Genomic DNA, 26,259 nt, shown 5'->3' with positions numbered 1-26,259 from the left:
AAGCTAGAGAAATCATTTATTTATTTATTTATTTAGAGACAGAGTCTCACTCTGTTGCCAGACACCAGGCTGCAGTGCAATCTCAGCTCACTGCAACCTCCACCTCCCGGGTTCAAGCGATTCTCCTGCCTCAGCCTCCTGAGTGACTGGGACTACAGGCACGCGCCACCATGCCCAGCTATGTTTTGTATTTTTAATAGAGACAGGATTTCACCATGTTGGCCAGGGTGGACTCCATCTCTTGACCTCGTGATCTGCCCGCCTCAGCCTCCCAAAGTGCTGGGATTATAGACGTGAGCCACCGTGCCCCGCCTGAGAAATCTTTAAATATGAATCAGATCAGATCATTTTCCTGCTAAAACATCTCCATGCTGCTGAGCTGCTTTGTTGCGCTGCAAACCCAACCGCACACTAGCATTCATTTTATTCCTGGAACACGATTTCTGGACTCAGGGTCTTTGCCATTCTGTTCCCTCTGCCTGGGATACTCTTTGCACTCTTTGCTGGACAAGCTCCTACTCGTCCTTTAGATGTCAGCCTGTTATACATCCCTAAAGGAGCCCCCTCTTGGCCTCAATATAAAAATTGGGTCCCCAAGTTATTCACTCTCATGGCAAACACAACTTCTCATCACAGTTTAATTAAGTGTGTGTGATCCTCTGATTATCCCTTGTCTGCACTTCACAGCAAGCCCCATGAAGGCAGGGACCATGTCTCTGTCACTCTATTGTGTCCCCAAAACAGGCATGCAATAAATGTTGGTACAACAAACAAATGTGGGATTTTAGAGCCTGTGCTATAGAACCTTTGTACACTGTGACCCCCCCAAAAAAGGGACGGCATTTTTCCAAGTCCTATCTGCAGAGTGTCCTATGGGCTAGCACATTGCCTAGAATAATTCAGCAATAATTTGAAAACCACTGATTGGTGGGGTGCGGTGACTCATGCCTGTAATCCCAGCACTTTGCAAGGCCAAGGTGGGAGAATCACTTGAGTTCAGGAGTTTGAGACCAGCCAAGGCAACACAGAGAGACCTCATTTGTAGAAAAAATAAAAAAGTTAGCAGGGCATGGTGGTGTGCCTGTAATCCCAGCTACTCAGGAGGCTAAGGTGGGAAGATCACTTGAGCCCAGGAGTGCAAGGATGTAGTGAGCTATGATCGCACTACTACATTTCAGCCTGGGCAACAGAGCAAGACGCTGTGAAAGAAAATACAGAAAGAAAAGAAGAGAGAGAGAGAGAGAAAGAGAGAAATAAAAAAGAAAAGAGAGACAGAGAGAGGAAAGAAGGAAGGAAGGAGAAAGAAGGAAGGAAAAAAGAAAGAAACAAGGAAGGAGGGAAGAAGGAATAAAGAAAGGAAAGAAGGAAGAAAGAAATAAAAAGAAAGAAAAAAGAGGTGGGAGGGAAGGAAGGAAGGAAAGAAGGAAAGAAAGAGAAAAAGGAAGAAAAAAGAAGGAAAGAAGGGAAGAAAGAAAAAGGAAAGAAAGAAAAGGAAAGAGGAAAGAAAGAAAATAATAAAAAGAAAGAGAAAGAAAAATACTGATACTGTAGTAAGCTCATGGCCACAGGAATTGAGTCTCAGCTTGGCCACTCACTATCTGTATTACCTTGAGCAAGTTATTTAATGGCCCTTAGACTCCATCTGTGAATTGGGGGTGGCCGTGCCTACCTTCCTGGGTTTCTGTGTCAGTTAGATGAGGTCTGGATGTAAAGCTCTCTGCACGAGTCTGACACGTACCAGTGAGGACTTGTATTTGCCTTGCAGTTAATAGCAGCTGCAGTTGTAGTAAATACATTTCTCCCTCTTTTTGCTGCTTATGTGGATATATTTACCTTGATTATCTCTGAGTAACACACCTGTGGGGTTAGGCCAGCCTGAGGTTCGTATTCCCATTTGACAGATAAGGAACCTGAGACTCGGGGAGGCAAAATGTTTAGCTTAATGTCCCTGACCTTGGTTAGGTGGAAGAGCTGGATCTCATGTACAGTGCTGCCGGCTGCCAGCTGGTGGCTTCATACCAATGTCCCCCCACCAACCCAAACACACTCCATTGTCCTGGTAGGTGACAAGCTTTCTCTGCAGAGAGGGCTGAGCTTCCCTTGCCCCACAGGTCACAGCTGGAGTCCTTCTGACAGCACCTGTTCCCAGACCAACTTCCCAGTTTGAAGAGTGCGTACCTGCCTGGGGGTAGGGGGATGTCTTACCTTAGTTCAGATGCAGGGCTCACCTGCCCTGGAGGCTGTCAGTGGCTTCTAAGGTGCTAGGAGGTGGTGGTGGCTGTAAGGAGGGAGACACTGGAGGGAGACACTCCAAGAGCTTCAAGAGATAGCAGTGACCCTTCCTCCTGTATCCCTGCTGCTGAGAGAGCCTCCAAGCGGGTCAAACTCCAAACTCCAGCTTAGTTCTGGTGGGGAATTAAAGGAAATGTGAATGATCTCCCCCGGGTCAGAAGAGAGGCTGGGGCCCAGCCCAGGACCCTTGAACTCTGACCAGGTGGGGAAGGTGACATGCCCCACACTCTGCCCACACCATCCTCCACCAGGCCCCTCACCTGGGGAGTGGGGACCCACAGCGTGGAGAGGTTGGGGGATGATGGAGCCCAGGCACCATCCTGCTTCACTCACCAGCTCTTCCACTGTCCCGCCTCCTCTCTGGGGACAGGCAGGCTTGGGACGAGCTCGGGGAACGGGGGGAGGAAAAATGCTGGCGGGGGATGCAGGGGACAGAGGCAAAGTGCCAGGAGGGACGTCCAGCCACAGCCCTCACCGCAGCGGCAGCAACAGGAACAGCAAGCACTGCTTGAGCCACCCCTTTCCATGCGCTCCTCCAGACAGAGGCACGGCAAAGAAGAGGTGTCTGAGGCCCTGAAAAACTGTCAGGAGTGACTGAGCCATGGTCAGGAGCCACATCGGCCTCAGGACATCAGGAAAGCAGCGGAGCACAGCGAAGGATTCTGCTGGAGGCTCAAAGCATCCAAAACTCATTTTTTTTTTTTCTTTTGAGACAGGATCTCACTCTGTCACCCAGGCTGGAGTGCAGTGGTGTGATCACAGCTTCCTGCACTTTTCCTGTTGCTGCCACTGTGGTGAGGGCTGTGGCTGGATGTCCCTCCTGGCACGTTACCTATGGCTGTCATGATCACAGCTTACTGCAGGCTCAACCTCCTGGGCTCAAATGATCCTCCCACCTCAGCCTCCCGAGTAACCGGGACTACAGGCATGCACCACCACACCCAGCTAATCTTTTCATTTTTTTGGTAGAGACAGACTTGCTATATTGCCGAGGCTGGCTGAGAACTCCTGGGTTTAAGTGATTCTCCCACCTTGGCCTCCCCCTCTCACTCCTTCACTGCACCTGCCAGATTCTGGGGGCCCTCAGCTGAGGTCCCTGTCCCGGCATCAAGTAGCCAGAAATAAAAGCAGTGATGCACACGTGCCAGGCTCTGTTCTAAGTGCACGACGTGACTTTACTCACTTGATCTTTCCAACAACCCTCAAAGATGGGTCCTGTTTCCTCTACTGCACTGCCTCTCCTTCTTTCCTTCCACTGACCAGTTTCTGACAGTCTACACTTGTGGCTCCCTGTGGGATGCACCCAACCTCCCTGCAGGGTAGGCATTCACCGCACAGCTGCTGGGAGAGTGTGGCAGATAGGAGAATTGCTTAAACCCAGAAGGTGGAAGCCAGGATTGTGACACTGCTCCAGCCTGGGTGAGACAGAGTGAGACTATCTAAAAAAAAAAAAAAAAAAAAAAAAAGGTAGCTGACAAAGAGTTCTTATAATTTCATTTACATGAGGTTCAAGAATAGGAAAAATGGATTTGTGGTGACAGAAGTCAGAGAGCAGGGCCCAGTGATCAACTGGAAGAGGGTGGGAATGTGCTCTCAGAGGTGATGGAAATTTCTATTATCTTGAATTGGGTAGTAATTATGTGGTATATACAATTGGCGAAACCCATTGAATTAAATGATTAAGATTTATGCTTTTTTTTTTTAGATGAAGTGTCACTCTGTCACCCAGGCTGGAGTGCAATGGTGCCATCTCAGCTCACTGCAACCTCTGTCTCCTGGGTTCAAGTGATTCTCACCCTCCCAAAGTGCTGAGGTTACAGTCGTGAGCCACCCCCCCTCCCCCCACCCGCCTCCGCTGACTCAAGCATTTTATTGTATGTAAATTATACCTTTAAAAGTGAGAGCAAATGGCTGGGTGGGGTGGCTAATGCCTATAATCCCAGCACTTTGGGAGGCTGAGGTGGATGAATCCCGAGGTCAAGAGATCGAGACCATCCTTGGCAAACATGGCGAAACCCCGACTCTACTAAAAATACAAAAATTAGCTGGGCATGGTGGTGCACACCTGTAGTCCCAGCTACTAGGGAGCCTGAGGCAGGCGAATCGCTTGAATCCTGGAGGCGGAGGTTGCAGTGAGCCGAGATCATCAACATTCCAGCCTGGAGACAGAGCAAGACTCCGTCTCAAAAAAAAAAAAAAAAAAAAAAAAAGAGAGAGAGAGAGAGAGAGACAGCAAGCAAATATACAAGCAGTGAGTTTATACAGAGCAAATAGTTATTGCAAGTCTGTCTCCCAGATTTTAGTTCCAGCCCTTTGTTACCACATAAGAAAGTAGGTCTTATGTTGCCAGCCTTCCTTTTTCAAGAGAAATCTCAAAGTCTGGGTTTTCTTTTCCTTTCTTTCTTCCTTTTCTTTTCTTTCTTCTTCTTTTTTTTTTAAAATAGGAACTCTGATGACTTATAAGGTTTGACAAATTCAAAAACAACAAAATTAGTTAAAATGCTGGGTGAGTCAAAGGATGTACAGGGCTCTGTTTGGAACCGACATCCCGAAGTCACCTGTTCTCCTAGTCAGTTGAAGATGTGATTTCCTCCTGGATTTTCTACAGCCTTTTAAAAGCAGGCCTTCACCCACCCACATCCCTAACAACCCAAATGTTGCTATTTGTTGCAAGAATTGAAAAGAGTAAACCCTCAAAGCTGAAATAGATAAACTTTCCTAGGCAACATGCACGCCTGAGAGTCCCTGTTAAGACAAGATACATTTTTTGACTTAGTAACAATGGGACCTTGGGAAAGTCACTCAGCCTCTTTGAGCAATCAATTTCCTCCCTCCCTCTCCCAAAAGGATACAATCCCCCAAGTTAATCATAAGCTGCCTACCTAGCATTTAGTTGACACTGAGAATTTCAAGGTTTATTCTTTGTCTTTAGGGTGGCTTCAAAGAGGGAAAACTGTACTTTCTTTTGTTTTTTTTTTTTGGTTTTGTTCGTTTCTGTATCTCTGTAGTGTCACAGTTCTCACAAATCTGGGTTGCTTTCATCCACAGTAGTGCAGGAGCATGTGTGGGTTAAGAACTCAGAGATGGGGCTGGGTGTGGTGGCTGACACCTGTAATCCCAGCATCTTGGGAGGCCGAGGCGGGCAGATCACTTGAGCTCAGGACTTCGAAACCGGCCTGGGCATCATGATGAAACACTGTTTCTACAAAAATTAGAAAAAATATAACTGGGTGTGGTGGTATACACTTATAGTCCCAGCTACTTGGGAGGCTGAGTGTAAGGATCACTTGAACCCAGGAGGTCGAGGCTGCAGTGAGCTGTGATCACGCCACCGCACTACTCCAGCCTGAGTGACAGAGTAAGACTGTCAAAAAAAAAAACAAAAAAAATTCAAATTCAGAGGGGAGTCAGGTAGACCCAGGTCCTTATTCCAGTTCCCCGCCTCCTAAATGTGTATTCTCAGGCAAATGATTTTTCTCATCTGAAAAAAAAGATGTCGTAATAGTAGTACTTAGCTATTTTATTGGGAGGATTCAATGTGATAACACATATAATGTTCTTCTTCTCCCCCTTCCGTTCTCCTCCTCCTTCTGTTTTTCCTCCTTCTCCTCTTCCTTCTTCTTCTTCTTTCTTCTTCTTCTTCTTCTTCTTCTTCTTCTTTTTTTTTTTTTTTTGAAGTGAGTCTCACTCTGTCGCGCAGGCTGGAGTGCAGTGGTGCTATCTCAGCTCACTGCAACCTCGGCCTCCTGAGTTCAAGCAATTCTGCCTCAGCCTCCCAAGTAGCTTGGAGTATAGGCGCCCGTCACCATGCCTGGCTAATTCTTGTATTTTTAGTAGACACGGGGTTTCACCATGTTGGCCAGGCTTGTCTCAAACTTCTGACCTCAGGTGATCCACCCACCTCACCTCCTAAAGTGCTCACCGCCTAAAGGCGTGAGCCACTGTGCCTGGTCCTCTTCTTAATACTAAGTTTTTTTTTTTTCCTCTCTATTCATGAAAGTCTAGTGTAGTTTTCCAGGGACTAAGTGACATGAGCTGCAGTAACAGACTGAATACAGAAGCAAATGCAAGACTCCAGCTGTCTTAAACCAGGCATTAAAGAGATTTGCAGAAACAAAATGATGCCACTCTTTCCACTAAATCTTTTGGAAAAATATGAGATTTTTTAAAAATAAAAAATTATTTAACATGCAGTGGGTTGATTATTCTTTAAAAAATCAGGACATGGGCCAGGCATGGTGGCTCATGCCTGTATCCCAGGACTTTGGGAGGCCAAGGGGGGGGTAGATCACCTAAGGTCAGGAGTTCAAGACCAGCCTGGCCAACATGGTGAAACTCCGTCTCTACTAAAAATACAAAAATTAGCCTGGCATGGTGGTGGGTGTCTGTAATCCTAGCTACTCAGGAGGCTGAGGTAGGGGAATCACTTGAACCCAGGAGGCAGAGGTTGCAGTGAGTTGAGGTCATGCCACCGCACTCCAGCCTGGGTGACAGAAGGAGACTCACCTCAAAAACTAAAAATAAAAAAATAAAGCAGTACATATTTAAAATTGTTTCTTAATTTAAATGTCTAATCTGGTAAATATCTATAGCTATAGTCCAAGCTCCTTGAGTCCCTCGGTGTTAGGGGGCCTTGAGACCAGTTTTAGAACTTCTGTTCTATGGCCAACTTGTATGAGCCTGCGCATCTAGGAGAACTCTTGTAAATGTTATGTCTAAACCCAAAGCCACATAATCTGTTAAAAGGTGTCTTCTGATGAAAATAGACCCTTACTGGAAAACCTATTTATGGCAGTAGATTCTGTTGGGGTACAAGCTGTTTATATCTCAATAGAGCTTGCTGGTTAGTAGATTGTTAATTAATCAACAAGCTCTTTTAAAATTAATCACTAAACACTTTAACAGTAGGTCAACCACGGCAGAGAGGTTAAAATTTGGAGTGTGACTTGAAGACACGGGAGATTGCTGGAGTGGAACAAGATCCTACAGAAGACAGTTGACCAAAACTTCCACCAGCACAAAGCTGGGTTACAGCAGGTGGTTTTACTGATGACCTACTGCCACGGGCATTGGTGGCGAGTTCCAGCATGGGGACAGTTGTGTGGCATGTAGGTAGGTACCTGGGCTCTGCCTCCAGTTTTTAGCTAAATCCTGGCTCTACTGACTTTGTGACTTATGGTAAGTGTCCCCATTCACTGCTCTGTGCCTCAGTCTACCCATTTGTCAAATAATTAGGGCTGCTGTAAGGATAAAATAAAATAATGATCTGGGGTGGGAAATGGCCAGCCAAACCTGCCCTTCTCCCTTACTGGGCACAAGGCTGACTATACTGGGCAGCCCTGAATTCTGTCTAGCTGTGGCTAGCTCTTGCCAATGGAACTAATGGGAATGTGATCCATGCAATTTCTGCCTCCTGTGATTAAGAGGGAGCTCCCTGCCCTTGTCTGCACCCCCACCCCCTTTCCGCCTTCTTGCTGGCCAGGATGGTGACTGCCAGAGTGCCCTTGCAGGCTGTGTGTATGGAACACAGTAGAGCTGCTAGCAGCCTGGGTTCCTGTTGGAACAGAGAAGCCACTGACTTGGAGCCTCCCATGGACCGAGACATGGGACGGAATGAATTTCCTTATTTTAGCCATGTTATTGCTGAGTCACTTGTTACAACAGTGCAGGCTTTCACCCTAAAACATTCACATACATTGTTTGCAAGTGTGGCTGCTCATGATAAACACTGCGTGAACTTTGCAATCAGGACCCCGCTGTCTTGCTCTGGCAGGATACAGCTACTCCAGCCTCAGCACAGGAAAGACACACAGAACATATATATGTGTGTGTGTGTTTATTTATGTGTGTGCATGTGTGTGTGTGTGTGTATATATATATATTTTAAGACAGGATCTCACTGTGTGGCCCAGTCTGGACTACAGTGGCACAATCTTGGCTCACTGCAACCTCTGCCTCCTGGATTCAAGCAATTCTCCTACCTCAGTCTCCTCAGTCTCCTGAGCAGCTGGGATTACAGGTGTACACCACCACACTGGCTGATTTTTGTATTTTTAATAGAGACAGGGTTTCACCATGTTGGTCAAGCTGGTCTCAAACTCCCAACCTCAACTGATCTGCCCATCTCAGCCACCCAAAGTGCTGGATTACAGGTGTGAGCCACTGCACCCGAACACAGAGAACACATTCTGAATCTTTTGCAGTGTCGCAGAGACACATACTTTGCCTTTAGACTCCACGACTCACTAGGTATGTGGCACAGGCAAGTTACTTCACTTTTGCGAATCTGCTTCATTATCCATTAAATGAGGGAGAAATAACACCACCTCCCTCCCAGGGTGGTGGTGAGCCTTCAACAAGGTAACACTTGTAAACTGTTGAGCTTTCTTCTGTAAGTGCTAAATAACTATGTGCCACTATTTTAATGACCATCTTCTGTATTCCTAGTAGGGACTAGCTTATGAATTGCCACCTGTTGAAGCTGTGCTGAATTCAGGGTTGGTTGCTGCATCTTGCAGCTGCTTTGCTCAGTGGGATGATCGCCTGATAGTGAAAAACATCTGGTTTCCAGTCCCAGGGCCTTCCCTGTCCCCACGCAGCCAAAGCCCACTAGGAGCTGGAATAAAACAGAGAAGGCCGATATGGAAGGCAGATATGGGACATGCTGGCCACACCTTAGGAAATGTCTCTGATCTCATGGTGCCTGTTGATGTGGCTACAGTCTAGGCCTTAATGCAAGCCTGGCTCTAAGAAGCAAATTATCCCAATTGTGTGGGGTTTTTGTTTTTGTTGTTGTTGTTTTCTGAGATGGAGTCTTGCTCTATCACCCAGAATGTAGTGCAGTGGCGAGATCTTGGCTCACTGCAACCTCCACCTCCCGGATTCAAGCGATTCTCCTGCCTTGGCCTGCCGAGTAGTTGGGATTATAGGTGCCCACCACCATGCCCGGCTAATTTTTGTATTTTTAGTAGAGAAAGGGTTTCCCCATGTTGGCCGGGTTGGTCAGAAACTTCTGGCCTCAGGTAATCCAGCCACCTCGGTCTCTCAAAGTGCTGGGATTATAGGCATGAGCCACCTTGCCCAGCCCTGATTGTTTTTGTTTATTTTGACAGGACCTTGCGCTGTCACCCAGGCTGGAGTACAGTGGCATGGTCACAGCTCACTGCAGTCTCAATCTCCTGGACTCAAGTGATCCTCCTGCTTCAGCTTCCTGAGTAGCTGAGACTATAGGCACACGCCACCGCACCTGGCTAATTATTTTATTTTTTGTAGAGACGGGTTCTCACTATGTTGCCCAGGCTGGTCTCAAACTCCTGTGCTCAAATGATCTGCCTGCCTGGGCCTCCCAAAATGCTGGGATTACAGGCCTAAGCCACCATGCCCAGCCTCAACTATTTCACAGGTTACATATTATATCATTGTCTCTAATGTCCTCTAAATTCTACAACTTTCATTATCATAATCACCCACATTTCATAATAAATAGTAGAGGAGAGGCTCGAATGACATTCTATTCACTAAAGCAAAGGCGGGCAAACCATGCTCTCCACCTGCCAGGCCACATCTGGCCCACTGCTTGCTTTTATCAATAAAGTTTTATTGAAACACAGCCATGTTCATGTGTTTACCTATCATCTCTGGCTCTTTTTGGTAGAGTTGAATACTTGTGACAGAGACCACATGGTCTGCAAAGCCTAAAATATTTACTATCTGGCCCTTTACAGAAAATGCTGCCCTTTGACCCATAGCATCTCTCTGTGAGGTACCATCTCCAGAGTCCAGGGAACTGGAAGGAAAAACCTTCAAATTGTCCCATTCCCATTCCCTCTCAGAAGTTGTTAAAACCCTCCAGGAAGAAATGTGAGTTCAAAGCAACTGTCTGGTAACAAGGATAAACCCTTCTCTGAAGCCCTCCGGTATGACTAACAGCCCATTTGCCATCAACCTGGTTATTATGAGAATTTCAATTTAAATATAGTCCTTCTTCTCTCTCTCTCTCTTTTTTTTTATTTTTTATTTTTTTGAGGCGGAGTCTTACTCTATTGCTCAGGCTAGAGTGCAGTGGCACGATCTCAGCTCACTACAACCTCTGCCTCCCAAGTTCAAGTGACTCTCATGCCCCAGCCTCCAAGTAGCTGAGATTACAGGCTCATGCCACCACATCCTGATAATTTACATAATTCTTCTATGTGTGCATCTTAGTTACTGAGAAAACACAAACAGGTCAGAATTGTGAACAAAGCACTGTCTTGAGGCTTTTCTCTATTAGATACTTTCACACTTAAAAAACAGGCCAGGCACAGTGGCTCATGCTTGAATCCTTGCACTTTGGGAGATGGAGGTGGATGGATCACCTGAGGTTGGGAGTTCGAGGCCAACCTGACCAACATGGTGAAACCCCTTTTCTACTAAAAATACAAAATTAACCAAGTGTGGTGGCACATACCTGTAATCCCAGCTGCTCAGGAGGCTGAGGCAGGAGAACCACTTGAACCTCGGAGGTGGAGGTTGCAGTGAGCCAAGACTGTGCCGTTGCACTCCAGCCTGGGCAAGAAAAGCAAAACTCCATCTAAAAAAAAAAAAAAAAATCCGAAATAATTTTGCCAAGGGAAGAAGCTAGACAGAGGTCAGAAAAGCCTTTATGTGTAGCTCTAGTTCATAATTTGAGAAACACTGCAGTGTGATCTTCTAGGCTGGGAGAAGCCCTAGAGAGCGTGAGAATGAAGACCCAAGAGTGAGGACAGACCTGTATACAGAAAGTACATACTCTATGAGTCCATTTACATAGAAATCTAGAACCTGGGAACAAATCTCTGGTGATGGATAAATGTTTGCCTGGGGTTGGGAGAGTCAGGATGGAGGGATCACATAGGGGAAGAAGGAAATTTCTGGGGACAGGCTTGGCTGTGTCCCCACCAAAATCTTATCTTGAATTGTAGCTCCCATAATTTCCATGTGTTGTGGGAGGGACCCGGTGGGAGATAATGAATCATGAGGACCGTTTTTCCCATACTGTTCTTGAGGTAGTGAATAAGTCTCACGGGATCTGATGATTTGTTCCCCCTTTCACTTGGTTCTCATTGTCTCTTTGCCAGCCGCCATGTAAGACGTCCCTTTGCTCTTCAGCCACGATTGTGAGGCCTCCCCAGCCATGTGGAACTGTAAGTCCATTAAACCTGTTTCCTTTATAAATTACCCAGTCTCAGGTAGGTCTTTATCAGTAGTGTGCAAATGGACTGATGCAGATGGGTATGTTCATTCTCTTGTAATGGTTTCACCAGTCACGCCTGTGTCAAAACTCTTCAAATTGTACATGTATGTGTAGTTTATCATGTCATTTACACCTCAACAAAGTGGTTTTAAAGAAGCATAAAAGCCTTTATATAAATGGGTTCTTATGGAAAAACATGGACCAACTTTACATGAAAGAAGCCTTGGTTGACATTAAGATGGAGGATTAGAGGATGGAGGGAGATGCTTGGCTTCTGGGGGCTTCCATGAAATCGTGAGTGCACTACAAAGGTGTGGCAGTATTTGAATGTCTTGGTTCCCTTTTTAAGTGCTTTTTTGTTGTTGTTGTTGAGACAAGGTCTTGCCCTGTTGCCCAGGCTGGAGTACAGTGCCACAATCATAGCTCACTGCAGCCTTGACCTCCCAGGCTCAAGCCATCCTCCCTCCTCAGCCTCCAAAGTAGCTGGGACTATAGGTGTGCACCACCACACCTGGCTAATTTTTGTAACTTGTAGAGATGGGGGCCTCACTGTGCTGCCCAGGCTGATCTCTAACTCCTGGACTCAAGCAACCCTCCTGCCTTCGCCTCCCAACGTGCTGGAATTACAAGTGTAAGCCATTGTGCCTGGCCTCAACTACTTTCCTATATTTATATGGCTATGTATTTCTTCACAGAGCTAAATATCAGCACTCTTTCTGCTATTCAGTGTTAAAATGTCTGGAATGTATTCATTCATGGATTTGGCCATTCAGCAGATATTTCCTAAGTGGAAATGTGTGCCAGGCAGTGTTCTAAGCTCTGGGGATTAAACAGAAAGCGTGGCAGGTCTGTCCTCACTCTTGGGTCTTCATTCTCACGCTCTCTAGGGGCTTCTCCCAGCCTAAAAGATCACACTGCAGTGTTTCTCAAACTATGAACTAGAGCTACACACAAAGGCTTTTCTGACCTCTGTCTCCCTCTAGCGGCTGCACTGGCTCTCCTTCTTTCCCTCCACTGATCAGTTTCTGAATCTACACTTGCCGCTCCCTGTGGGACGCAGCCAACCTCCCTGCACGGTAGACATTCACTGCACGGCTGCTGGGGAGTGTGGCAGCTGGCTCCCAGCTGAGCCAGAGGAAGGACAATTCCTAAATCCACAGCCTAAATCCAGTGCTTGGTCAGTGGGGAGGTCCTTGTCCTTCCCTGGGTGCAGGGCATATCTGAGGGGCATCCCAGCTGCACAGCTCCCTGCAAGGTTGGCTGAGGCCTCTGTTACCACTTCACTGCCACTCAATTTTCCCTTTGCCCTGTCCCGCCTGCCTTCCTCCCTCACCAATGCGCTCTGAGGATATTTTCCAATAAGCCACCTCCACTCCGATCCGCATCTCAGAATGTGATTCTTGGGGAACCCAACCTACACCACCACCTTCACCTCCATCATCCACTAACCCCTCACCCCACTGGGATCTGGCTTCTGCCTCTACCCCAAAAATCATCTCCACTGTCACAGGTCCATCCATGCATGGCATTCCCCACAAATTTTATTTATTGACGGGCAGCATTTCAGACTGGGGCTTTCTCCTTCCCGGAATTTTCCCCTCTCCCCAGATCTGACACTCCGCTTTCTCACGGCGTCCATGCCCAACCCTCACCTCACCAATACCTCTTCGAATCTTTGACTCTTCCTGCTCAGACCTCTAGTCTCTCTTTCTTCTCCTCAAATGATATTTCCTCAGCCCTCATTCTACATACTCACCCATTTCCATGCCTCAGCCATCATCTCTGATTCATAAACCCAAATTTGTATCTTTATTATTGGTTTCTTCCTTAAACATGCATCTGTCTAGCCATCCATTTATCCATCCATCTGTTAATCCATGCATCCATTCATCTATGCATCTGTCCAACCATCCAGCCATCTATCCATTCGTCCATGCATCCATCTATCCATGCATCTGTCCATCCATGCATCTGTCCCATCCATCCATCCATCCATTTATCCATGCATTCATCTATCCATCCGTCCATCTGTCCATCTCTGTTTGTTCATCTCTCTGTCCATCCAACCATCCATGCAACCAAAATATTTTCAGAGTACATACTATGTGGTCTGAGCTAGATGCTAAGGATACAGTGGTGAAAAATTAAAGTGTCCTCACTAAACGCAGTTGCCAACTGAACAGCTCAACTGGGCTGTTTCCCAGGCTCCTTGACACATCATATAGTATACCCAACTACCACTCCCTGCACCAGAAAACCCACTCTTATCCTCCAGGATTCCTTCCCTTGGCTAGTAGCAGTTTACCAAGTCAGAAGTGGGAGATTATCCCAGACATATCTCCTTCACTCTCCACAGACCCCAGCATTCATCTCATTGGTTCTTCATGCATTTAGCTCTTCCCTCCATCTCTATGCTACAGCCCTGATTCTGGCTTTTGTAAATTCTTGCCTCAACTTCCAAATTAGTTTCCCATCCAGCCTCAAGGTCCAGATCCTTCTGGTTCCTCCTCCACACCCTCCCAGAGGAGATGGTTAATGTTCACTCTTCAAACACATTACCCACCTTGGATCCCTTTTCTACCCTTCCTTACTGTGCTCAGTGCCCCATGAAGCTGATTACTGTAGGTTTCAGGTGACACACCTGGCTTTCCTTACTTCCCGGCATCCAGTTAGGTTTGACCAATAAGGGCTTCAAGCAGGTTGGGCCCGTGGTGATTCATAGCTGTAATCCCAGCACTTTGGGAGGCTGAGGTGGGAGGATCACTTGAGCCTGAGAGGTTGAAGCTGCAGTGAGCTGAGATTGCACCACTGCACTCCAGCTTGGGTGACAGCGTGAGACCCTGCCTTAAAAAAAAAAAAAAAAAAAGACACTTCTTGATAGCAGTTTATATACATCTATCGTGGCTATTCCGGCTTCTGGATGAAGTATAGTTTGTTTAATGGTTCCCTTCTTAGAACCAATACTATTTCCCAATATCCCGTCTCTCCTTCCCTAACAGCAGAAGTGTGATGTCTTAGCTGGGAACAAGGATAAAGACTACGAGTTATAGCCTCCCTGCTTGTGTGATTTTTCTGCCCAATAGGATATGGGCATAGTCAGGGTCAAGACCTTAGTGGGGAGGAGCATGCTCTCCCCATCACTCCGTCTCTCTCCCCACTGGCTGGAATGTGAGTTTGGAAGTGACCTATCTGTGCCTATGCAGATGAGGACAGTGCTGCAAGGATGGAAGGCATCTTGGGTCCCTAAGTAGAGCTGGGATACCAGCCCTGGACTCCTTATAGCCCGACAGTCCATGACAAAGGGTTGGTCTAACTCCAAAAGACCACATTAACCAATAACCAGTAGCAACTCCCAAGAGCAAAGGGCATGTGGAAAGAGCTCTTCCTCTGCCATGGTCCCTGACCTCAGATACTCACAACTTCTGCCATTTCTGCACATTGCCTCAACTGTTATTTACCTAACAACTTCTTTCAACTTAACTCTCTTGTTAAATACAACATAAATGTATTTATTTTTATTTTTTTAGAGATGGGGTTTCACCATGTTGGCCAGGCTGGTCTCAAACTCCTGACTTCAGGTGATCCACCCACCTCCACCTCCCAAAGTGCTGGGATTACAGGCATGAGCCACCACACCCGGCCCCAGAAATGCATTTATTTAAAAGGAAAACTAGCTGGGCACGATAGCTCATGTCTAATTCCAGCACTTTGGGAGGTCAAGGTGGAAGGATTGCTTGAGCACAGGAGTTCAAAAGCAGCTCGGGGAACACAGTGAGATCTCATTTCTACAGGAAAAAAAAAAAAAAAAAATTAGCTGGACATGATGGTGCGCACTTGTGGTCCCAGCTACTCAGGAGGCTGAGGTGAGAGGACCTCCTGAGCCCAGGAGGGTGAAGCTACAGTGAGCCACGATGGTATCACTGCACTCCAGCCTGGGGGACAGAGTGAGACCCTGTCTCTAAACAAACAACTAAAAGGAAAACTTGGCTGGGCGAGGTGGCTCACACTTGTAATCCCAGCACTTCGGGAGGCTGCCAAGATGGTGAAACTCTGTCTCTACTAAAAACAGAAAAATTAGCCAGGTGCAGTGGCAGGCGCCTGTAATCCCAGCACTCAGGAGGCTGAGGCAGGAGAATCGCTTGAACCCAGGGGGTGGAAGTTGCAATGAGCTGAGATCACACCACTGCACTCCAGCCTGGGTGACAGGGTGAGATTCTGTCTCAAAAACAAAACAAAATAAAACAAAAACAAAACAACAACAACAAAAAAAGGAAGCCTTAACAGACCATTGTTGTTTGCCATATCCAGCAAGAGGTAATTAAAAACCCAGTAAGATCAGACAATGTTATTAAATCAAAAATTAAAAACAAAATGAAATACAGGCACCCAAAAACAAGTTCCCAAAGAGAAGAACAGGCCTTTTATTGCGAATGCATAAGGACCTGTTCATTGCTGGTACCCAATACCCCTTAGCGTTATGCCTGAAAAATTTTGTAATCACTCAAGATTTAATCACGATCTCATTTGCATCACAGTAACTCTAGAGAATGCAATGATGGCAAGGGGCTTGGGTTCTGGTGCCAAAGCAGAACCAGGGAAAAAGCCCCCACCCTGCACCTTGAGCCCCCAGGGGTCAACGGCTAGGCATTGGGGACTGGAAGTGCCAACCCCAGCAAACCTCACCACAGCACAGGGTCCTAGAGTCTTGCGGTCACTTACTGAGACGACCCTTTTTTTTTTTTAAACATTTGATGTCAACTTATTTACTCCTTTGCCAATATTCAAACAGGCAGGCATTCATACAACAGCAAAAACAAACAAGCAAAAGAAACCTTTAAAACGGCCAAATAATCTGTTCTCTCTTTTTTTTTTTTCCAGTCAGAGTCTCACTCTGTCTCCACTGCCAGGCTGGAGTGCAGTGGCATGATCTCAGCTCACTACAACCTCTCAAGGATCACTTGAGCCCAGGAGTTTGAGACCTTGTAAATACTTATTCAGGAAAAGTTCCACCAGGGCTGAAGGACTGGTCTCTGTCAAGGTCCACATGGGTTCCAGTTCTGGCTCTTGCTCAGAGACAGCCCCCTCCACAGCTGAAATCAAAGAATCAGCAAACTTTGAAGAAGTGGGAAAACCAATGAAGTCCCAATGCATAGAAATGATGCCTTAGCCAAATGTTAAGTCGGCTTCCTCAGTGCAACCTCAACTTGTCATCCCCCACCTCTCTTGAGACTGGGTCTCACTATATTGCCTAGGCTGGTCTTGAACTCCTGGGCTCAACTGATCCTCCTGCCCCAACCTCCCAAAATGCTGGGATGACAGGCATGAGGCCACCATGCACAGCCATCCCTGTCTTGATGCAAATATTCCTCCTTCATCTCAGCCCCCACCTTCATGCTATTTAACCTGAATTTGATCCTCTGGGTCAAGGACCTTGCTTTGACCTTCGTGTCATTCCCAGTTCATCCACCTGCACAAGCCAATGGTGTGGCACTGCCACAATCTCCTGTTCTCAGATGTCAACAGGCGACAGCTATCATTCCTTGCAGTATTTATTCAGCCACTACCATCCATCTGGCAAGGTGGATTACAAAGATGAGAGCCTATCAGCATGTGGTGGCCTAGCACAGCGCCTCGAAATGATGGAAGGAGCTGATTACTCTTGATGCGGGGAAGGGAGCCCAGAGCAAGCTATCCTCTAGTCTTTGGGGGTGGGGAGCATAGCACAGCAGTGATGCTGAGGATCACTAGAGCTGGGAACACACCCAGGCATGCAGAGCTGGGAGGAATATTTGAAAATGTGTAAACGCCTGTGGGGCCAGGTGTGGGGGCTCATGCCTGCAATCCCAGCACTCCAGGAGGCTGATGGGCAGATCACTTGAGCCCAGGAGTTTGAGACCAGCCTGAGCAACATGGGGAAACTCCATCTCTACTAAAAATACAAAACGTAGCCAAATTTGGTAGTATGCACCTGTAATCCCAGCTATTTGAGAGGCTGAGTGATGAAAACAGTTAGAGCCTGGGAGATGGAGGTTACAATGAGTTGGGATTCAGAGTGAAACCCTGTCGAAGAAAAAATAGAAAAAGGAAAGGAAGAAAAAGAAAAAGGAAGAAAGAGAAAAGGAAGAGAGGAGAAAGAAAAAAATGGAGGAAAGGAGGAAAGACAGCAAAGGAAGAAAGGAAAAAAGAAAAAATAAAGAAAAAGAAAGTGCATAAGTGCCTGTGTTAGAAAGTTTACCCCAACTCTTGGCGACTGTGAGTGACGAGAAGGCCCCTGAGCCAGGGTGCAGCACGATCAGCAGCAGGTCTCTGCCAGACAAAGGGCAGCACCCAGGCACTGGCAGTTGGGATTGATTAAGACCGAGAAGTAACACTGGCTTAGGGAATAGAGCTATATTTATTTAAGGACTAGGCAAAGATCCAAACCACTTTAAAAAAATTTTAAATCAAACACTTTATTTCCACATAACAAGCGCAAAAAACTCCCAAACACTTTAACAATACAATTAACGCAGTTATGAATTATATACTACTCAAAGCCCCAAGGTCAGAAGGTCAATCAGCTTAACGCTCCAAACATTTCCAGACATGGTTTTTCAAAGCTACCTTTGGTTTTTGGAAAAACCAGTATGGAAGTCAATATACATTGAACGCACTGAATAACATCTGCTTATCGTAAGGTGTCCGACAACATTAGCTTACACCTGGCAAGTTGGAGCATGATCAGAAGTCATACACTGAAATCCATACACAGATTTTGCCCCGAGCTCCTGCAGGGAGAAGCGAGGGCCGTGAAGGGGGAAGAAAAGGCCAGTCCGGGTGTGGCGTTTCTCGCTTTGTAACAGAGGTATGAGAGTTTAACACTAGTACACTGTCAAGTCATTAAGCTTCATGTTCCACATGGTTTCTTGCTGAGGCTTGAGATGGGCACAAATGGTGGGGAAGATGAAGTCACAGAAGAGTTTTGAGCAACAAGATCCCAAAGATGCTCAGAGAGGGTGGGAAGGAGCAAGCTACAGTTTCCCATTGTTCTCACATTATTTCAGGGTGAAATTGTGATGAGTTCAGATAAAATGTTCAAATATTTGCTTAGATTTTTAATCAGTTGCTCTATGAGAACCCTCATACATAGCAACTTTGAAACTTTCATTATAAAAAAGAGCCTACAAATAAATTCACAAAAAAGAGACAATTAATGTTGAGCAGCCAAAAAGTCATGGTTTATTATATCTGAAGAAATTTCATAATTCAAACACAACCAAACTGTACATTTTACAATCACATTCTATTTGTAAACAGTTAAAAGCCACTGACTTCTTTTGCATCTTAGGACACAAACAGTTAGAATCAAGGCAATGAAATGATGGCAAATTCTGTACTGTTAAAATTTTTACCCTTGTTTAGTCTCTCTTCTTTGACTAAGCAAGCATTATAATACCATTTGGGAGCAAAAAAAGGGGGAGGAAAGAAAGTTTAAAATGGTGTAACTCGTTAGTTTGCAACAACATTTAAAATTTTCTTTATACAACAAACAACTCTGTAAGCCCAATACCTTGGTTACAGTATGCATAGTTACTGATTTCGGCTTTAAGGTACAACAGTTAAACATTAACACAGTCACAAGAGAGCAGAAACATATGGAGCCACTTGATGGGATTACAAAAAATTATTACCTATTGATTATTAGCAAACCATCATCACTCACTAATAAAAAGACAGCATCTGAAAGCAGAATGTCAAACTCCAGCTTTAAGCGTTTTTTTGTATTTTCTTTTTTTTTTGGCAGAGAAAATTCTTTAACAGAGCAATATGTAGTATCAGTGCTAAAAGTTGGGGTTTTTCTTTTTTTCCTATAAGAAACTACAAGGAGTTTTTTTTGTTTTTTTATTTTTATTTATTTTTTTTAACTGGGGAACTGGTTTTCCTGAGAACCATGCTCTTTGATTTAGGACAGGAATAGAAAAACAAAAGAACATGGCCAAATGCTGCTCCTTTTTCCCAGAGATAGAAAGCATCTTTTAAATCATCCTCCATTTTTTTTTTTTGTCTTTTACTTTTTTTTTAAATGATGGAAGAGTAAACATTTTCTTTTTTCTCAAAAAACAAACAAAAAAATCTGTAAACAAGAAGGTTCAACGTGGGAACCTCCAAAACAAAATGGAAAGCCTATTCAAAGTGCAGGGCCCGTCCTGGGTGGCAGGTGGGCTGCAAGTCACAGCTGTGGCCACAGTTTTTCAAACTGCAGAGCGAAATTCTTTAGTTTTACAACATGAAAAAACTGGTGCAACACTTTCATTAATAATCCTAAGTCAGCATCCTAACTTGATCTTTTAAACTCCACGATACCACAATAAGGTAGGCAACATCAAGGCATAGTAGAGAGCGCACGCCTCCTAAGAACACCCTTGAGTAAACATTGACACTGGGACAGCTGCCCCCCATACTGCCGATGAGACGGAGAGAACATCATTCAGTGCAAAGGGAAAAGCTCATACGTTATCAGCCCAAAATATGGTTTCGCAAAAAAGAGAGAAAAAAAGGGAAAGGGGGAGGAATAGAAGGAAAAAAAATCCGAAGGCTAAACATGATGAATAGACACAAGCGAGCTCATTCTCTACGGTTTAGCATGTATGGCGCTATTTGGGAGTGTAAATAGAGTAGATACCTTTTCACATTATAATATTGGCCTGCATGATTCAAGTATTCAAACTGATATGTTCTGGGGAAAACAAAGTGGAAAATGTGCAGAGAATAGCTGTTCCCACAGGCGGCCCCTGGCTGCAGGCGGCGAGCCCCACTTAGTGCTCCTTTCCCTCGCGTCTGAGGTCCCGGTCGGTGAGTCTGCATCTACACTGTTACATGGACTCTCCACCCCCACCCAGGTGGTCAACAGAAAGAAAAGCGTTAATGGGAGATGGGCTGCTAATTCCTCGGGGGTCGCTGCTGCTTGGAGGACCCCACAGGCTTGTGGAATAATGCGGGGTCCCCCAGAGTGAAGTGCCGTGAAGGTCTCCACAGTTAGTTCCCGACAGCCCAGCACCATTCCAGTGATTGAGATCGGTCCGGCTGGAGAATGAGTGGGAACAGTCGAGGGAGCCCAGCCGGCTCTGGCTGGACCCGAGAGACTGCCAGCCGGGAGAAGGGGTCAGAGACTGGCTTTGTGCAAAGAAACGACTGATCTCCTCTTCACTGGCAAACTCAGCAAGAATAGTAGTGTTCCCCAGTACACACCTAGAGGAGAGAGGCACCGCGGACACGTGAGGACGGTGCGTCAGGAGGGCTTCATTAACTCCCAGTGAGGGTGCAACTTGTCTCTGCTAGAAAAGCCACGGAGCGCGCAGAGGGAGAGACCACACCACATGACCTGTGAGCCCTCCCTTTACCGAGCGTGCGCCAACAGCTCTCTGGGGCCTGGTGCTTCACCCAGAGTGAACTTCCTCGGTCTCCCACGGGTAATGTAAGGGACTTTCTAGGGCCATTTGGTCAGGTCTGCTTCCCCCGCTTAGGAGTGCCAATCTCGGAATGAGGGCACTGCTGCGGCCCACAGGAGCCACCCATACAGGACCCACCCACACAGGGCCCTGTGTGCTGCCCCAAGCCAGGCTGTACTCTCTCATAACTTCTTCCCCAAGACTCTTCCAACTGGGAGTCCAACGGCCAACTTACATGTGCAGAGACTTTTGTGCCTTCACTACCTCTTCTTTTGAACTGTAGCGGACCAGAGCATTTCCGTGAGGGAGGTTCAGGTGGAATGTGATCAGCGGGCCATGCTGCATGCACAAAGTGCGCAGAGTTGAGCCATCGATCTAGGAAACAGCGTGGGAACCACCAGTGAGGGGTCACTGAGGGTCCTCTGGGAGGCCATCCCAGGCTGCACTGCTGTCCCTCCTCTCTTCCCTGAGGCTCTGTGCTGGCATTACTCTTCACTGACACTCATTGCTCTAACTGGGTGCAGAGCCACCCTCCCCACCTCCACTGCTCCCAGAGCCATACCTTTCCGGCCTCTAGACTCCTGGACACTCCCCAGATCCCCAATTCCTTATGAGCCATTGTCCCTGCTATGACTCCATGTCTTCTCTCTTCCCTGCCCTGAGGACAGCATCCATCAAAGCTCTGCTCCCTGGGGGAGGAGGAGGTGGGCGCTTAACACCCAGCCTCCAGAGGAGGGGGCAGGCCAGGGGCTAAGAAAATGCTCTCACTTTGGGGCAGACCAGAGGTTCTCCACATGCGAATAAGGACCACCTCTGTCAAATTCATCTGCAGGCCCTCAAACCAATGCAGAGTCCCAGCTCTTCGCCCAGATCTACTGACTCAATCGATCTCTGGGCGAGACCCAGGAATCTGTATTTTTGGTTGGTTCCCAGGCACATTATGGCGTGAACCACAGGATCTGACCAGAGCCTGCCTGAGGTCTACAGACCAGTCCTCTGGTACTTCCTCTGCTTGGGCTCACTACCACCTAGAAGCCCTCGTCTCACACCCAGACCCGAACCTCTGTTCCCATGCTCCCTGACATAGCCACATAAACCAGGGTTATCTGGTATCCTTACCTGAGGTGTAAGGTTTTTTAGAACAAGCCAATTTGTTATTCTCCCTGAGCTGCTCTCACCCCAGCTGGAACCTAAACGAGGAAAAACGGACAAGTCAGTTTTCCAGGTCTGGATAAATACAGCTAGAGTTACTCTGCAGATCACTCTGCATCCTGGCTTCCTTTATTTCCTTGCACTTCTACAAGGGATGCTTTCTCCCTAGGCTCACAATCTGAGCTCCCTCTAGCCATGGCCAGGCATTAACTCCATGGCAGGGGGCCCTGCCTCTGGGGAGAGTGAGCTCAGAATGGCTCCCAGCTTACCACATGGGAAGGCAGTGAGCCATAAAACCCAGCCATTCTCTCTTTGAGATCTTCTCATTGATAGGAGCTAAAATCATCTCAAACGATACCCTCTGAGGAAGGCTTCAGTAATGTCTGAGTACTCTGCCTGTGTGTCCTTCAGGGTGTGACGCTTTAAGGGGATTCCAGAGCTTGCCATCACACAGATGTTCCTTGTTTTCACCTGCGTTACTGCAGAGGCTACCCATCTGGCCTTCCTGCTGGGCCTCCATGGCATCCACTCTCCCCCTGGGAGTAAAGCCTCACCCCTGACCCCATCTATGACTCAAGGCGCCTCACAAACACTTCAGGGTGATTGGAAAGACCATTCCATGACACAGCTCATGCCTATCCACTTCTCACGGAATTCTCCCATCCCCGACAATCCTCTCAGTACTCCAACGGGAGTGTCTGTGCTTTCTCAGGTGTCTGGGCCTTGGCAGAGCCTGCCCCTCGGCTTCACCTGGCTTACTCCTACAGGTTTCCTGATCCCACTCAACTGCATCAAGGCTCCCTGGGGTAGGCTCCTGGCCACTTTCACTAGCGCCCCTCGCTGTGTGCTGCCAGTCTTAGCTGGAACCCAGATAGATGTCTGTGGCCTGCAAAAACCACTCACATCACACCAGTTATGTTAACTGGCATTCGGAAGCTTGGCAAGGACTTCAGTGTTCTTTTCCTGTGAATTAATCCCCACCCAAAGGAAAAGCTGCAAGTTTTCCTACAGCCAATCACCTGTCTAAAGATCAGAAATTACACATTCGATCAGAAAATACTGATGAGGTTTTATTACTCATTTTCAGCTTGAAGACGGGAATGTGTGGTATAGTTTGCAAGCAAGGTAGAGTGAAGGATAAGACTGTATTTACTGCGGAAACTGCTAGGTTAATCTGGGTGTGTGTGTGTGTGTGTATGGTGTGGAGCCGGTGCAGGCAGAGCATGATGCCAATGCTAGCCATTTATAGAATGAGGAGAGTTTGCCGGGGCCTTCTGGCTTATGGCTGTTGGCCCTGTATGATTAGTCAACAGCACCCTCTTTCACTCTCAAATGTTCATGTTGAATACAGGCCAAGTGACCACCCAAACAGGCCCTATTCTTCAAGGTCCAGTTTCAGACTTGCCCAATACTGGTTTCTGCTCCATGTGATGTGGTTTAAGCCTGCCACGAGCAGGAAGTTACTACACATTTTAAGATGTAGTCTTGAGGAACATCTGAGACAATGGAGCTTCCCAATCCATTAAGTTTACTGTGGCCTGTTGTGTGTCTTTGGGTGGATCATTTCTTTGAGTTCTCATTCCATCTGACAGAGGGTAACGCAATAGTCTACTGTTCAGGTCTCTATTAAATTCGACTGTTAGTACTGGTTAGCGTTCTGCAAATAAACCACAGAAAACCACCTTATGTACTGCATCTTACCTGGGGTATATCTGGCGTCAGAATTTCCCCATCCTCCACCTACACGAAGGGGAGAATTATCCCACGTAGACAAGGGTGGCTTCTGACCAGTCAGTCCCGGAGGTGGGCGGGACGGAGCAGTGATGTTTTTAGGTGGCAAAGGGACCTTCCACAGCTCATGAGCCAGAGAGGTGTTTGTAACTGAACCAGGAGACCATGTCAATTTGGAATCACTATTTCTGGCTACTCAAAGGGGGAAAAAAAATGGAGAGGGGAGGAATAATGTTTAAGAAAGGAGGAAATTTAAATAACAACATCCAATCTCCCACAGAAAGCAAACCTAACAAACAAAAGAAACTCTATTAAAACCTCCAAATCAAACTACACTGAGAAAAAAGAAAATCAGCCCAAAGGAAACTGCCTCCCTCCCTCAAAACACTCAAGCCATTCATCAGTTATTAATCGTTTTAAGACCTATGAAATTCTTAGGCCAGTGTCCAAAACCGTACTCTAACTGAAATGGAAAACAATTTGAATTGCTCTAAAATAGCAATTGTGAATTTCTTAATAACCATAATTGAGTCACTCAAGAAAGTCAGGCCATTTAAATGAATTTTAGAACTCTGTTGTTTACTCAGGGAAGAAAGGACTGCAAAAGAGCCCCAAATCGGGAGCTGTCACAGGAGATCTTCACAGGCTGCCTGCCTCTCTGCGCCATGCATTGGCTGCTGGGCACCTGGCATGTGCTGTCTGTGATCTCGACACAGTCTACTGAGGACAGAGTGGGTAAGTAATTTGTCTATGGGTCTAATGTAGAGCCAGGATTCAAAACTAAGCCTGCATGACAAAAGAAAGAAAAGAAAGGAAAGTAAAATGGAGGAAGAAAGGAAAGGAAAGGAAAAGGAAAGAGAGTAAAAAAAGAAAGGAAAGAGAGAAAAGAAAAAGACAGCAGGCCTGTTCCTGATGCACACGGCCTTGCAGGAATGGGGACATGAGTGGTATGCAGGGACCGGGTACAGAGTAAACTATATCAACTGTCACACTAAAAGCATGGGGGCACAGCAAGGAAGGGAACAATTCCTATCCTCCATCACCATCAACTCTTTTCTTACTTAACTTACAAAGTGCGTGTGCATTAGGTCAGTGCTACTCAGGGTGTGGCTGCAGTCACAACACAGTTTCATATTAATCTGCCGCAGGATGAGTCCAGAAATTCAGAGTGCACATGTGTAGACCAAAAGCAACCTGACATTCCTGTAACTCTCAAGCATGCCATCATTCTCCTAGCAATTCGGAATTCATGTTTACCGTATTTTACAAAAGTATCAGTCTATGAGGACTGGCAATTTTTTTTTTAAGGTCCATCACTTAAGATAGTCTGAAAACTAGTTTGGATTAAATTACATTTAATTACAGAGCTGCTGTGGCTCTCAGGTGAGTGGGAGTGGTTCAGTGAAAACTGATTTTAGTAGATGACCGCTGGGTAGAATAAGTTTAAAAAGGAATAAACGATGTTAAAAAATAATTTCCCAGGCTCACAAACAGAATCTCTTAACTCCCTGAGAAGACTATGGACAAAAAGAGGGCATTAAAACAACAGGTGCGGCCTTGGCTATGACCCTCCCTTCCTGAATGAAGGCGAGGCCCACCTGAAGTGCTTTGTGCTGTACTGCTGAGGGGAACGTTGTAGTTGGAGGCACGAATGGATGACCAGGCACTAGTTGAAGGCAGCGTGGTGTTCAAGGATGAGGACGACCCTGTGTGAGGGAAAAAGTCCAATCAGCCACCAGGGCAAGGGATGTGGAGGTTAAGAAAAAGCAAAAGCTTCCAGAGAAATCGAGGTCTAACAGTATGCCACAAGAAAGGAAACAAGATGATGCCTGAGACATCTTCCTTCTTGCCTTCAAAAGAGCATGCTGGGCGAGCTCGCCAGCTGTCTCTGCCTTGGCTTAGCACAGGCATTTTCCCTCTGATTTTGTCCTCACTGGCTGTGAGGATGCATTCTAGCAATGAGGTCCACCCACCCAGGACAGCACTTGTGCTCTGCTTCCCAGCACTGGGTCTAAAAGGAGGTTTGAGTCTTGCTGCTCCTAACTTGCCCCTGAGACCCACGGACTTCTTACTGGCTAGCCTGCTCTCTAAGGCACCCAGCCGCAGGCACTGCCAGTGAGCTGAGCCTTCAGCCTTCTCCATTACTCGCTATATTCAGGCTCCCAAACCTGGTGTTGCTTTCCATTTTCAAAACCCCCTTCAGTACTACTCTAGTTGAGCTCTAGACCTGACCACCATTTGGATTACTATACCAGTTCCCTGACTGGTCTACCAGCCCAAACCACTCTGGTGACCACAGCCAGATTACCCCATCTTAAAGACTCTTCCACCCAAAGCCGTCAATGCTCTATTTGCTTTAACATCAAATCCAAACTCTCCTGACTTTCAGAGCCTTTCTATAGGCCATCAGATTCTTCAATTAACTCCCATGCTGTGAGAATTTAT

The 26,259-nt window shown here is 46.6% G+C and overlaps 2 protein-coding genes and 1 long non-coding RNA gene across 14 annotated transcripts in view; 1 reads left to right on the top strand and 2 right to left on the bottom strand.

Annotated features, from left to right (window-relative positions):
- The window catches only part of SLC5A11 (solute carrier family 5 member 11), a 63,355-nt gene extending 60,603 nt beyond the window's left edge, over positions 1 to 2,752 (bottom strand). The window contains exons 1-2 of one of the 7 annotated variants that reach the window (XM_032242985.1): positions 2,626 to 2,752; positions 2,229 to 2,405 (exon numbers count right to left, since the gene is read on the bottom strand). The gene's annotated coding sequence lies outside the window, so the exon portion shown is untranslated. Of the gene's footprint in view, positions 1 to 1,669; positions 1,963 to 2,205; positions 2,406 to 2,552 lie in introns of those variants that run through there. The other 6 variants (XM_032242981.1, XM_032242987.1, XM_032242983.1 and 3 more) reach the window with 6 other exon arrangements.
- Positions 2,753 to 7,195: 4,443 nt separating this feature from the next.
- LOC116526581 lies at positions 7,196 to 25,559 on the top strand. 2 transcript variants are annotated; one of them, XR_004258204.1, is made up of 3 exons: positions 7,196 to 7,404; positions 24,402 to 24,549; positions 25,297 to 25,559. It is a non-coding gene; the product is annotated as an uncharacterized LOC116526581 (long non-coding RNA). The 2 variants fall into 2 exon arrangements; XR_004258205.1 differs by lacking the exon at positions 7,196 to 7,404 and adding an exon at positions 11,340 to 11,453.
- Positions 17,937 to 26,259, bottom strand: part of TNRC6A (trinucleotide repeat containing adaptor 6A) — a 221,969-nt gene continuing 213,646 nt past the window's right edge. For 3 of the 5 annotated variants that reach the window (XM_032242977.1, XM_032242976.1, XM_032242978.1), the window contains 5 exons: positions 25,413 to 25,520; positions 23,785 to 24,006; positions 22,051 to 22,121; positions 21,167 to 21,306; positions 18,697 to 20,731 (listed from right to left, as the gene is read on the bottom strand). In XM_032242977.1, coding sequence (XP_032098868.1) covers positions 20,356 to 20,731; positions 21,167 to 21,306; positions 22,051 to 22,121; positions 23,785 to 24,006; positions 25,413 to 25,520 — 917 coding nt within the window. In that variant the 3' untranslated portion in view covers positions 18,697 to 20,355. Of the gene's footprint in view, positions 20,732 to 21,166; positions 21,307 to 22,050; positions 22,122 to 23,784; positions 24,007 to 25,412; positions 25,521 to 26,259 lie in introns of all 5 variants that reach the window. The other 2 variants (XM_032242975.1, XM_032242979.1) reach the window with 2 other exon arrangements.

The sequence above is a fragment of the Sapajus apella genome, unplaced genomic scaffold (assembly GCF_009761245.1).
Source record: "Sapajus apella isolate SASKATOON/1434 unplaced genomic scaffold, GSC_monkey_1.0 scaffold51, whole genome shotgun sequence".
In the NCBI taxonomy this organism is placed as follows: domain Eukaryota; kingdom Metazoa; phylum Chordata; class Mammalia; order Primates; family Cebidae; genus Sapajus; species Sapajus apella.
Note: the sequence above shows the minus strand (reverse complement) of the source record. Positions and strands in the feature narration are given on the sequence as shown.